The sequence below is a fragment of the Mya arenaria genome, chromosome 2 (genome assembly GCF_026914265.1).
Source record: "Mya arenaria isolate MELC-2E11 chromosome 2, ASM2691426v1".
Classification (NCBI taxonomy): Eukaryota; Metazoa; Mollusca; class Bivalvia; order Myida; family Myidae; genus Mya; species Mya arenaria.
In genome coordinates, this window is record NC_069123.1 from 66,498,664 (window position 1) to 66,512,921 (window position 14,258).

General features: G+C 35.1%; 1 protein-coding gene across 3 annotated transcripts in view; it reads right to left on the minus strand.

The window, feature by feature from the left end:
- The window catches only part of LOC128212503 (ras-GEF domain-containing family member 1B-like), a 51,042-nt gene that overhangs the window by 19,125 nt on the left and 17,659 nt on the right, over positions 1-14,258 (minus strand). For 2 of the 3 annotated variants that reach the window (XM_052917990.1, XM_052917998.1), the window contains 2 exons: positions 9,467-9,517; positions 607-663 (listed from right to left, as the gene is read on the minus strand). In XM_052917990.1, the coding sequence (XP_052773950.1) occupies positions 607-663; positions 9,467-9,517 (108 nt within the window). Of the gene's footprint in view, positions 1-606; positions 664-9,466; positions 9,518-10,845; positions 11,103-12,080; positions 12,491-14,258 lie in introns of those variants that run through there. The other variant, XM_052918004.1, reaches the window with a different exon arrangement.

Consider the following 14,258-nt stretch of genomic DNA (forward strand, 5'->3'; position numbering starts at 1 on the left):
ACTTACAGTTAAGTATGTCAACAATTTCATCCTAAAGTGCTTGTATATGTTTCACATGACATTAAGATATAATTAAATTTAACAATATAATGCAATTGTAACTAAGCATTCAAATATAGCATTATTAAATAAGAAATGCATGATAGCTAAAACAGGACAATTTTTTTTTCTTTTATATCCTTTAGACTGTATTAAAGCCTACATGTACATATAATACAATAGAAACTACATTTTGTGGTCAAATTCCTACAATAAAACTGCTGACAAAACTTGACAATAGCACAATATATTGTTTCTCTTATCACTTGATAAAACTCCAGTGAGGCAAAAACTGCAAAATTGTTTTATGCTTTTACCCTACCCGAATATTTCGAGTGGTTCAGTTGATAGGGTATATATTGTTTATTTTATCTTTAATATTTTGGTTTTACTATAGTTTGCACATTTTAGCTACTAAGGAAAGCCCCTATGAAGAAAAAACACATTTTTTTTACCACGCTAACTGCCAATTACTTTTTAGACTTGCTGATTTTACTTAGATGGGAAACCCATGATGAGCAAACAAATCATAAAGGATGGCATGAGGATATATGTTTTCCTACATACCATTCGATTGTTTTCCTCCTTCTTTGTATCTTCTGTTATTGTCCCAAATATTGTGGGCTGCAATAGAAAAAAACAAGGTTTTAAAAACACATGATCTAGAGCATGCATTAAACATTAAAACAGAACATGAAACAGCTCAGATATCCCAAGGTTGAACATAAATCTCATATCTTGAGGAAAACTGATATAATCTCAATGAGATTCAAGTTGCATTAGAGTTTATAAAAGTGCATGACGTCAAGTTTCATATATTAAAATTCGACACATTCCTTAAATGAATTGTTTTGTTGACTTAAATAATGAAGTTTTGCCAATATTTTTAACCACTATTCTTTTTTCCACAGAGTATTTACTTTAACTTTTTTTGGAAAAAAATCTGCAAAACATCAATGTAAGTGTTAGCTCAACTACTCTATAACCAGCACTTACTCGGAACGTTACAAGAATCACCGACATCCTTGTTCACATGATAAACAAACACAAAATTGCGAAACAACCACAAATCAAATCAAAACAACTTTTTTCCAAGTTTCACTTTGTTAAACATCCGGTTTCAACTCCTCACGGGGGAAAATTACGTCTTCACAATAACTGCCATTACTACAATAAACATACATAATTTTCATCATTACGGGGGAAAACATAAACAACAGATGTAAACCTACGTCATAGATAATTGACAGGTTTTCCATTGACATTCAATTGATTTGACAGCAGAACGATGGGCGACAGTGTGTACATGTGAAAGTGGTCATAATGCGTAATCATGACTGTCCAACGGCATTGCATATTTTATGACCCATAAAACATGTTTTCCATTCTCCTGGCAATTTTACAATATTTTTGTATATATTTGGCAACGTTGTATTAGGTGCAAAGGTTTTTCATTCTGAACAAATTCAAATGTAAGCCATGATAACTGAAGCATTTAAAAGACCATGTCATATATCTCTAGTATATCATATTTGATCTTGCATTATCTATAATCTTTAATTGAGAATGTTTGGAAAGATGTATTCTAATTAATCATTTAAGCTCCTTAGTAACTCTTCATATTAGAAGTCAAACCACAGTTCATCTTTAACTCAGAGTAAAGTCAAAGTAACTCATTAATAAGCCTTCAAAGCAAACACCAAAATTAATATTGCAATCATTAGTAAATATGATATGTTGTCATCATTATAGTGACCCCAGGGGTTTTGTCAAATATTTGATTTCTCCGGCCATTCAAACACTCCCATGTATCAATGATATTGATCTTAATAAGACAATAGACCTTCATAATGGTGAAAACAGACCACCTAGGGGGGGTAATTTTGTAAACCAATGATTTTATTATGAACATAACAAAAATAATATCAGGTTGAGCAGGGGAGACCTTTTGTAAATATTTGTCTGTCTACAGAATAGGGTTAAAAAAATAGTAGAGTTTATGTACAGTCTTAAAAATACAGTGTCATACTGTAAGTAAAAAAAAACACAATATAGAAAAACAAAAGACTCCAAACGATTACAAACCCTTCAAAAGATCATTATACAGCAAACTGCCAGCTTAAATATTCATACTCTAGACATTTTTCATTCACCCACTGTCAAAAAGCTCCTGTATCAAATGAATTACTCAGAAAACTTATTAAGAAGGAGTCTTAAATCATATATTCCAGACAATTTCGAAAATTACTTATTCTTAACCCTTTACTTCATGTAAACCTAAGCCATTTCAGGCTGCCAGTTCATGGCTTATCAGTTCATATCAGTACCCCTACTTCATAGGAGATTATTGATATTATTGGAATTTTAACCCTAATGTATTACAAACCTATTTTCTTAGTATTTCTTTTGGTTTAATCAATAAGTCATCAATGTAAAGTTTATAGAGAATTAAATTTCCAATCCAGTCATATAAATTTTATTTTGTTATCTAAATTATTTCCGCATGATATTCATAAACAAACAGAAAAATATGTCAAATTTGATGAAAATTAATTTTTATTACACTTTTATTTATCAAACACAACACGAAATATTATATAAACAACATATTTTTATAATTCATTTAATGCAACCTGAATTGAAACAAAGATGGACAGAATTAAAAAATAGTTCACAACAAAGAAGCACGGTATATTTATATATATAATACAGAAGAAAAAAAAAGTTGATCAACAGTCACAGTACGTATAACTTTCGGTTATTTAACACTACAATGAACAAATAAAGTTATTATTCAACTACTAAATGAGGCCTGCATGTTATTGTTTACTAAATTTATATCGTTTATTGCATGTCCATGTATTGTCATTTGGGTTTGATTTTAAAATCCTCATTTCTCGTATCCTTGTGTGCGTGACGCCGAGGTCTGAATTCTCGACGTCGTACTCAATGTCTCAAACTCATTTTAATTGAAGCCAGAATGTTCCGATTCGTCAGACAAACACTGAAATATAAATGACATTATTCAGGAATGTTGTTTTAAACTGAAGTTAACAAGGGCAGAAATTAGCTCTACATTGCATTCTTGTGTATTCGAAAACACGTGTTTCAACAGCTGATCGATGTTAAATTGGGTCATGTCAAAGTTTAACAATAGGGATAGTCATTATTTTATAACACATTTGTACTTACTTTCAATTTGTAGAAGCAGATGCGCATTTTTATGACCGGATTAGCGAAACAGAAGTGACACATATGTCCCATATAATGATTTATGGCCTTTGTTTATACAAGCCAGATGATTTTTTGTTTATCCAACATGGCCGACATTTTGACACGTTTTCGAACCATGACCTGTGACGTCAGGCGCGTGATCAATAAAATATAGTTGTATTATTGGTAGTTAATTATAACTTGCAGTATTGTGTAAATTTCCACGAGGAAAACGAGACAGAAATGCCCACAAACCTGCGCAGTCAACGTTTTACGCATCTTTGATACCAGTGACCTTATTTCGCGATTTTCCGAAATTCTTTAAATAGTAACATAGTGTTTTTTTTAGTGCATTGTATTTATCGATGTTTATACTTCATGAATATGAATTTATAGCGCATAAACAAGCATCAGGTATGAAAATAAATGCCCCTACATTACGAATACGTAGGATTACGTATCTATGAAGCTATGGATAAAACGTTAAGATCCGTATCTATGAAGCTATGGATAGATAAGTAAAATTGCGTATCTATGAAGTAAAGGGTTAAAGGAGAAACATATAATATGAAAATATATTTTACTGCTGAAACACATCATTAATTGTATTCACACAATATTGAAAGAAAAGCCATAATGCAAAGTTTAAACTTCACACTCTTTTTTTCCAGAAAAATGAAATTAAACAGTCATTTAGGTAATACTTTTTACAATGTTTCTTACAAATGTATAACCAAAATTAAAATTCTAAAAAATCAAGAAAAATATCCGTTGTGAGATTGTTTTCAACATCTGAGGGTTGCACATGCAGTTGAGTCTATCAAGAGTTCAGCTTCCTATAGACTAATTTCACAGACCATTACAAACAATTAACTTCACAAATTGGAACCGGCTTCTAGCTTTTACAAGGCCAAAGCTTTGAAATTCAGACCTCACAAACTTTGAAACTCAGCAAAGGTTAAGAGCCATCAAAATGAATGTACATTTGAACTTGACACAAAATCTTGAGCAACAAAAATATTTACAAATTTGATACAGTAGTAGAACTAATAAGACACCAAATAAGGCTGTTACAGCAAATAATCGCCATCTGAGAAGTGGGTGAAGTGCCAAGTGGTACGCAGCAACCACTTCAATCAGGAGATCTACTCTTCACTCTTCACACCAGACAGTTAGGAGGCTGAAACACCCCCTGCAAACCACTAAAACACCACCATGAACCACTGGAAGACGCTAGTCTGTCTTTGGATGCTGCTGAATGGAAAACACAAGAACTGGAGGTGGCCGTGTCAGAAAATCATGAAACCGCCCATACAGAGAATCCTGACCACAGTGACTTACAGAATAGGCTGTTTCCTAAAAGGCTTTGACATGAATGCGGTTTCTGTGAAGATATTTGTGAATACATCTATCTATGTTACCGGTAATTCATCTAAGTCAAAAGCCTTTCCAGAAAGAATGTACTTTAATATAAAATACAGTAATTAAGAAGTTATCAAATTTATAAATTTTTATCTTGACAATGTACAAAATATCTGATTCTGACCTTGTAAATGTTACATTCCATGATATTTACCCCCCAAAAATAGGGAGTTCTTGAGAAAAAAATAGACACAGAACCTCATGAGCAATGTCAAGAATATTTGCAAAATTCCAAAAGATATTAATTAACATTTGACCACAACAATGAAACTGCTTATATATAACTAAGTAAATTATGGAATCAGAAACTACAATTGCAAGTCAAGAGCAAATATTAATTATGAAAAACAAATATTTGCTTACTGGGTAAGCTGTTTACTTAGGATTTAAGTTCAACAGACAACTGAGGATGTTTAGGATAAATGCATATTAAATCTGCAATAAGAATACTTCAAAATTCTTATCCACATTGTATAGCAACAGACCAAAATTTAATACAACGTATAGTCATGTCTGATAGACAAACAGAAAGTCTGAGATATTTCCACATGGATGACCCATGAACATGAAGTACATCATAAGATAAAATAAATATTACCTTATCTAACATAATGACTCAAATTTCCTAGGAAACACCAGAACTCCATTTTTTTAAACCACAAGATTAATCAATACAGATTTGAATTTCTGAACATTGTTCTCCCTAAAACCCCTTTTTCAATTGCTCCTTCTGGAATTCACTGAGTTCTAGAACCTGATGCCCACTGACATGTGCCACATTAGATAATTCCAGCATATTAGATGATCTTATAGCCATAAACGGTATGGAGGAATGAGGTGAGGACAGAGCTACCACGATAGTCTTCTTTTTCATAGATTTCCTAAAGGAGAGGTTTTATGGTATAACAAGGAATCAGGAAAGTCCAATGGATTAATTAGCTGTATAATTTGAGGCCCTCAAATTTGATTTATCCATATATATTTTAATAAATCAATAGATCCCCTGAAGTTGTCAATGACTTTGAAACATTAAGTTATATTATCTACAATTTGATATATAATAATATATATAATAATCTAGATGTTATCAGGGCCTCAGGAAGTGTGCTACAGTTAATTATTGTGATCTCCCACAGTGAAAACTATACATGCACTGTTCATTAGATAAAGGAGGTCAAACCAAATCTCAGAAGACAATCCATTTCAGTCATCAACAAAAATTGAGCAATACTTTAATTTAACATTACTTTCCATCTGAAAAGACTGAAATGACTAAAACCAAGCTTGCCTGATGCAATTTGAAGCCAAGTGAAATCATTATTGTAAATGCCATCACTGCTATTGATAGGATCTTGGATTTCTCAATTTTCTGGAAATTGTCTCCTGACTCAGTGGCATCATTATCTTACATGAGTAAAACTGGATCTGGCATTTATACAGCACATTAGTCAGAATTGTTATGGACAAGTTTTGAAATGGGAGCTTTCATAAAAATACTCACTACGGCATTCTTCATTTTGTCATTAAATAGATTTCTTTCTAAAAGAAATGCCACATATAATCTTTTAAAAACAAAACCCAAACTATCAATAATTCAAGAATACAGAAAACATTGTGTCAAGCTGATAATAGCAAGTTCCTGTGATTAACACAATCCAAACATGAACAATATAAATATAAATATAAAAAATATAAACTGTTTTTCCACAGGAGAAATGATAATGCCTTGTTGGTGAGAGTTTTGCCTATAATCTATCAATCCAGCTCCCAGAAACTCATCTTTATGAATACTTTCATCTATTTCCAAAGAGTTCCTGACAAAAGATCAATCAAGATCGGGCCCATTTATGACCATGATTCATGGAATGTTTGGATATCTGCTGGGTCCCAACTGACCAATAATTTTGCCCAGCAATGATTCCATCATTATCCCTGCCATAAAGGCCTCACTCTTATGCTTATGACCTTTTCTTCTTTGGCAAAAACAGACCCATCAATGTGAAGGAATTTCTTTCATAACTCTACATGGTTGACAAAGTGCAGAAACCATTCTTGTTAATTGAGTTCTGAGTGTGTGATATAAAAAACAAGTTTGTGGCAAATATAGGTACAATTCTATGAATAAATGAAAACAGAAATTTTGTTCCTTCCATTAATCAAAGAATGGCTAAAAGTGAAATGAATAGGTATTCCTATTTTACAGAGACATAAAACAATTGAAGGGTTTAAAGCGCTAGCTAACTTATTCAAATCCAACTGTCACTACTTGTTTATCAGTCACAAAAAGAGCATAACTTATTCATTGTAAGTGATATGGATCTTGCTGTACATGTGCATGCAACATGCCTTCCAAAGTTTATTTGAATATCATCAACATTTTTTGAGTTATGGCCAAGGTTTAAGTGTTTGCATGAAAACACCGCCACCAACAATGCCACGCCACCAACAACTACACGCCACCAACAACGACACGCCACCAACAACGACACGCCACCAACAATGACACGCCACCAACAACGACACGCCACCACCAACAACGACACGCCACCACCAACGACAAGCCACCACCAACAACGACACACCACCAACAACGACACACCACCAACAACAATGACACGCCACCAACAACGACACGCCACCAACAACGACACGCCACCAACAATGACACGCCACCAACAACGACATGCGACCACCAACAACGACACGCCACCACCAACGACACGCCACCACCAACAACGACACACCACCAACAATGACCTGCCACCAACAACGACACGCCACCACCAACAACGACACGCCACCAACAACGCCATGCCACCAACAACGACACGCCACCAACAATGACACGCCACCAACAACGACACGCCACCAACAACAACACGCCACCAACAACGCCACGCCACCACCAACAACGACACACCACCAACAACGACATGCCACCAACAACGACACGCCACCAACAATGACACGCCACCAACAACGACACGCCACCAACAACAACACGCCACCAACAACGCCACGCCACCACCAACGACACACCACCAACAACGACACGCCACCAACAACGTTACGCCACCAACAATGACACGCCACCAACAATGACACGCCACCAACAACGACACGCCACCAACAATGACACGCCACCAACAATGACACGCCACCAACAATGACACGCCACCAACAACGACATGCCACCAACAATGACACGCCACCAACAATGACACGCCACCAACAATGACACGCCACCACCAACAACGACACACCACCAACAACGACATGCCAACAACAATGACACGCCACCAACAACATCATGCCACCAACAACGACACGCCAAAAACAACTACACGCCACCAACAACAACATGCCACCAACAACATCATGCCACCAACAATGACACGCCACCAACAACGACATGCCACCAACAAGGTCACGCCAACAACAACGACACGCCAACAACAACGACACGCCACCAACAACAACATGCCACCAACAACATCAAGCCGCCAACAATGACATGCCAACAACAATGACATGCCACAAACAATGACATGCCGCAAACAATGACATGCCGCAAACAATGACACGCTGCCAACAATGACACGCCACCAACAATGACATGCCACCAACAACGAAACGCCACCAAAAATGACACGACGCTAACAATGACATGCCACCAACAACAACACGCTGCCAAACAATGACATGCCACCAACAACAAAACGCTGCCAACAACAACACGCCACCAACAACAACACGCTGTCAACAATGACATGCCACCACCAACAACAGGCCGCCAACAACGACATGCCACCAACAATGACATGCCACCAACAACGACACAAATGCTATCACAATACCATGACTTATTTATTCAATAAACAGGAGAGCTTTACAGAATCAAAGCCAAATAATGTTACACACTATCTATTTTCTTGTCATTTTCTGGCTTCATTCCAAACCAATTTGTTTTTCCAATTCTATTATATATATTGTAACATGCTTTTTCCAATTTATTGATACTTATTCACTAACACAATCATCACTAATACCGTGATTGTGTATGATCAAAAGCTCCTTCAAACCTAGGATTTGAGACAATGAGCTAATGGACCTGCAAGATAATATTTCTGCCATTTCCATGTAGAGGGCACCAGGTTATTTCAGTAAACACTGTTTAAATGGCCGTTAATGAATTGGAAGCAAAATCTAATTTGCAAACATTAAACATTCTGGCTAACATATTCCCAAGGGTAACAGCAACCGTTTTAGATGAGGCCTGTCAAATCTGATTAGTATATCTTCATTCTCTGCTAATGGAACATTAAACACACTGTCAATATTTATTTGATTTCTGATGATTAGCAGAAGAAAATCAAACTTCCATGTCACAGATGTAGGCAAATATACAGACATGATAATATATGGTTGTCAAACATATTCTTTGAATAAAACTGAACAAGAGCACCGTGAGTGGATCTCAATGCTCATCTGCTTTTTCAGTTTGTTTACACTTTATTCGTTTTATAACCATTATAAAGAAAGTTATATTAACTAATACTAAGTCACTCTTGTTGGTTGGATAATGTGCGCAAGTATTGTCTGGTGTTGAGGGGGAAACTGGAGAACCCAGAGAAAACTTTCAGTTAAATGACCTATGTTTAAGTTTTGCACAACAACATTGCCACTGCTGACAACACCAAGCCTATCAAAACACCTCAGCCTTTTTCATCAAAAACAGATTGGCTAAAAATGCTGGTATAAGAAAAATAGGCCTAACTCCCTACTAACTTACCCTTGTTTTGGGAGTCTGTTTGAGACCTATGGCAGGCTGGCTTCGGGGAGCCTAAAATGAGAAGAAACAAGCATGAGGGTAATATAATTTATGCTGTACAGTAAGCCAGCATGGTGATTTCTCAGTTTAACATCTGAAAAACAACAGTAAGCGAGATTTAAGTCATTTTCTTAAGCTCTTCAGAACCACTTGAAAACTGTAGTCATTATACTGCAGCACTGCAACCAAGAAATCAGAATGCAAATTTGCTAATCTGGTTGTCATAATTTGTTCATTGTAGAGCATGAGAACATTCATGTATTCACTCTAACTGAATTTTGTTTGCACTTCAATCAACATTTCCCAAGGTACTTATGTCTGATTTGAATATTTGGAAAAGGTTTGAAGAGTATAAAACTCTTTCAAAATCTACAACCCCCAAAAAGGACTTCAATTGGTCTTTGAACAGACGACATTGATTTTTGAATAACTGTTGTAAATTTGGTCAATGTGAATTGCCAATATTCATTTTCAAAGTGATGACAACATTTTTCTTCTAAATATTTACTGACATTATGTAATAGCCCTTAAACTAGCAAAAGCTTCAAGAAAGACAACTTAAAAAAGTACAACACACAAACACTGATATTGTCTCCCTTGTCTTGCACAGTGGGTGAGTCAATGACAATTTACAGACAATTAAAACTGAACTTAACAAATCACCAGTGGGACAGCATTCATTCCACACTTTTATATTATAATTATTACTGAACAGGAATGGATAGTGAATGGATGAGTGACAATACAATGACAAGATAACAACTAGGTAACAGACAATTGTCACTTTACAAATCATTCCCTTTCCTATCTGATTTCTTTCAACTGGGAGGCAAATTAAGGTAATTTATACAAACTATTTGGCATAAGGATTATCATAACATTTAGCTGAGAGGTTATCTGTTATTTTCCAAACAATTGCTCTTAGAATGTTTAACTTTTTTTGGCTGGTCTCCAACTAATAAATTTGTTCAGTAGAAGTCAACACAGCCCTTGAAGATTCCAGAATGTTGACCAAATGACAACCAACTCAAGATTGTAGTAAGATTGAACCCATGCACAGGCATGCATGCAAGGGGCTGTTTGGAAATTGGAAATGCTGTTCAACAATGGAAAAAAGAGCAGGGAAGGTTAAACCAAGTAGCCCTGGGAAAGTCAATGTGGTCAGAATTCATTTCAGATGCAGATTTTCCATACAAAACTGTGTAACCCAAGAAATGCATTCCACCAGGCAACAAAAAACACATACCAGGGGAATTAGGAAGGGCTTTCTTAAAACATACTGATGTAAAGTAGCTCTTTTATCCACTTTCACTCATTTCTGAACATTTATATATTCTCACCCGGTCTGTCCTGATGTGGAAACGAGCTCTCTCAATCCTCACCAGGCCCGGTAAATCCATCAAAAACATCGAAATCTCACTTCAAAACACTAGTTTAACACACCTTTAAACACCATTGTTTTATCTACATTGTCAAAATAAATAGGTCCAAGGTTTTTTGTTTCCGAACTATTTTTCTCCAAGAAATGTTATTACCAAAAAAGTCTTCTACACATCATTTATCTTTCCACAAATGAAATATATATTCTATGGCATCACTGCAAATAAATCAATGATGGAGAATCATAAAATGCCTCCATGAAAAGCCTTTATTAATTACATCCAGAAGCACCCATCATATCCTATTAATATTTCAGAGTAAATTTTTCACCTGCAGTTTTACACCTCAATGTTTATTTCTATTTTATGACCTCTTATGCATTAAAGAGTTACCAAAAGATTCAGTGTTGAAAAGAAAGCATTTAGACTGAGCCTCTAATCTTTTAGACAATCCTCCTAGAACTGACCTTACATGATGAAAGCAGAGCAAATTGCAACAAGTGGTCAACAGACAATTATTGACCAACTGCACAGTGGATGGCTAATTTCATTAACTCTGCAGACAATGATGTAAATGTAATAAAACCTATCACCAGTGATCCATAAAAAATCAACCAAGGAAAATATATTAAAGATTCAAAATTGTAGAGGCAAATTGTTTTTCATGTCCTTACTTATAAGGTGACAGGCTATTTTCCTTACTTTCAATCCATTAGTTAACATGCCAGGCAACAGTTTTCACTTGCGGCTCTCAAAACCAACGAAAGACTTCAACAGCCTGGACTTGTTTGTAAAACCTGAGTATAACTCATTTTTTTATCAATATTGTACCATGTGCAGCTGAGTAATTTGATTGATACACAAGCAGAAACAATAATGTAGAATGGAAGACCCAAGAGGGCTTTTTATTCCTCTTTGTTCCCCATGTGCATTTCTCAGGTAATTAATACTAAAATCAATACCAGACTCCCACATTCACAATGTCTCTGAGTCAAATTTCACAGCTATATAACATTATAATGAATCAATAGATTTCCTTCAAGCAACCTTCATTTCCGCATATACAACTAATTAACACCAATTCTTGCAAGTTAATATCCTTTCAGAATGAATAGAAAATACTAGCAGATTATCCAAGAAAATAGCATGCAAAGTGAAATGTTTGAATTCAGGAAATGTAACAAAATATATTTTACCACTTATTTGTTTTTCCTGTTTCTATAAGAAGAAATCTGTTTATCTATCATCTTCCTGAGTTTTAAATATAACTGCCCACACAAAAGTTAATATTAATAGCATGCCTTTTTTAAAATTCTAATTTTCAGTTCACCTCAAAGACTCAAAATATGATTTGATTTTAATTACAGAACATTATCCTAAGACAACAAATAACCCATCAAACATTCATTTCACTGCCGTGTCTTATCAAGAGTTGTATTCCAAAATCAATTAATCCATTTGCTTTATAAATATTTTCCACACCCATCCGTGCTATTATGTCCATCTAACTGATTGTCCATTTCACTTTCAACAACTTCCTGTTCACAGCGTTTTTTCCTACCAATAGTTTAATGCCTGATTTTCAAAACAACATCATGAAATCCATTCGCATTGCAGACAAAATAGAAATAGAAATCATATCAATGGTGCACTTGAAGAATTTTTTTTTTGGTAAAGTGTTTATCTGCTATTATTTTTCATCTATAAATCATTTCAGAGTAAAGGAAGCACCACTTGAACACTTGGAAATACAAGTTTTGAAAATTACCATGAATGTTAAAGCTTGAGGATAAATCACAAATGTGCAAACAATGTTTGAGATCATCGTCAAAAACATGAAAGCTGTAAGACCAATGGCACCAGACCTTCAGAACAAACAAGCAAAAGGAAGTATAATATACAATGTACATAAGGTAATCAATTAAACCAAAATGTCAATGATTACACCACACATGTTTGGAACAGTTATGTAAACAGAACTTGCCGCAACTTTTTCTTTCTGTAAATTTCTTAAAACAATAACCAGATGCTGTCCATGAAAGCTCCTATGAACTTGGGAAATCTGTACCTGGTTCTTTTACTCAGGTACAATACATTCTGTAGCAATTAATAGCCTTTCCATAATTATGTATTTCTTAACATCCTGATTGATTGAAAACTTAAGAACAAAAGTGCATCAGGAAACTTTCAATAATATTCCTGCAATGCAATTAATCAGTTATCAGATGCTCCTGCAAACACTGATGTAACAAAAGCACTACCCCAAAGTTGCACTTAAACTAACCTTATGTTTATGCATCTTATCATCCAATGCAATACCTTTTATTTCAATGGAGTCGCAATAATCTTTGTACTTCCCTAAAAAAATCTCAACAAATCACTGCTGTCATCTTAACTACAAACTTTAATGACACATCTATTTCCAAAGATGATCTCAATCCAAAAGATAAAAACACTTGATTGCGATAAATGAGTAACGGTGAATGAAACGAGTATGAACGGGCCCAGATTTGACATACAAACAGCCCCATATAAGGAGCAATAGGGCTCCTTTGATTGTTGACTCAGTAGCTCATACAATGCGGGCAGAATTCATTTGAAGCAAGTCAGTTACCTGCGAAACCACATTGACAGAGGGCCATTAAAACTGGACTTGCTTGGGTCAATAGAAGACTTTAAGGGGACACTGAACTGAATGTATCAGTTTAAGGGCTACAGGCTCACTTGACTCTCAATGATCCTTGAATGCTGATACCATTGTCTTTGATCACAGATATAAACTACTGCGATTGATAACTGAACATGTAAAAGTTTAAAAGGATGCCATAGTTCAACATGTCCTAAAACTTATTATTAAACAAATAATGCATAAAAAAACACTACAGGCAAAAATCTTCAAACATTTATGAGCAAATTAGCTTCAATACCATGGGCCAGCACTCATCCTGTTGCAAACAAATGTGATCCCATTATATTACATTTGTTATTTTGAACTCCAAAAGAAATGCCTGAACTGGAAGGGTGGCTCTGATTAAAGACTGGAACAAGACAATGTCACCTAGTCATCTATCAAGACAGGGATTTCAGGGGCTACATTGTCCTGTGTGATATCACCAATCCCAATTAACAGGCTTGTGTTGCAATTCGCTAGTCTTCAAACGTATCACCTTTCTGCCTTAATATTGCGTATTGCATTAAATTAAATGTGAAATTTAAGGATACTCTGTATAAATTGCAAATGAGTATACAAAAAACATGAATTAAATGAATACAAAGTATAAGATTTTCTGCAAGTTTATGAAGTATACAACATAGCTGTTTGACATGTGAAAAGTAATCTGTTCTCACAAGATTCAATCAAAGATGGAAATCTA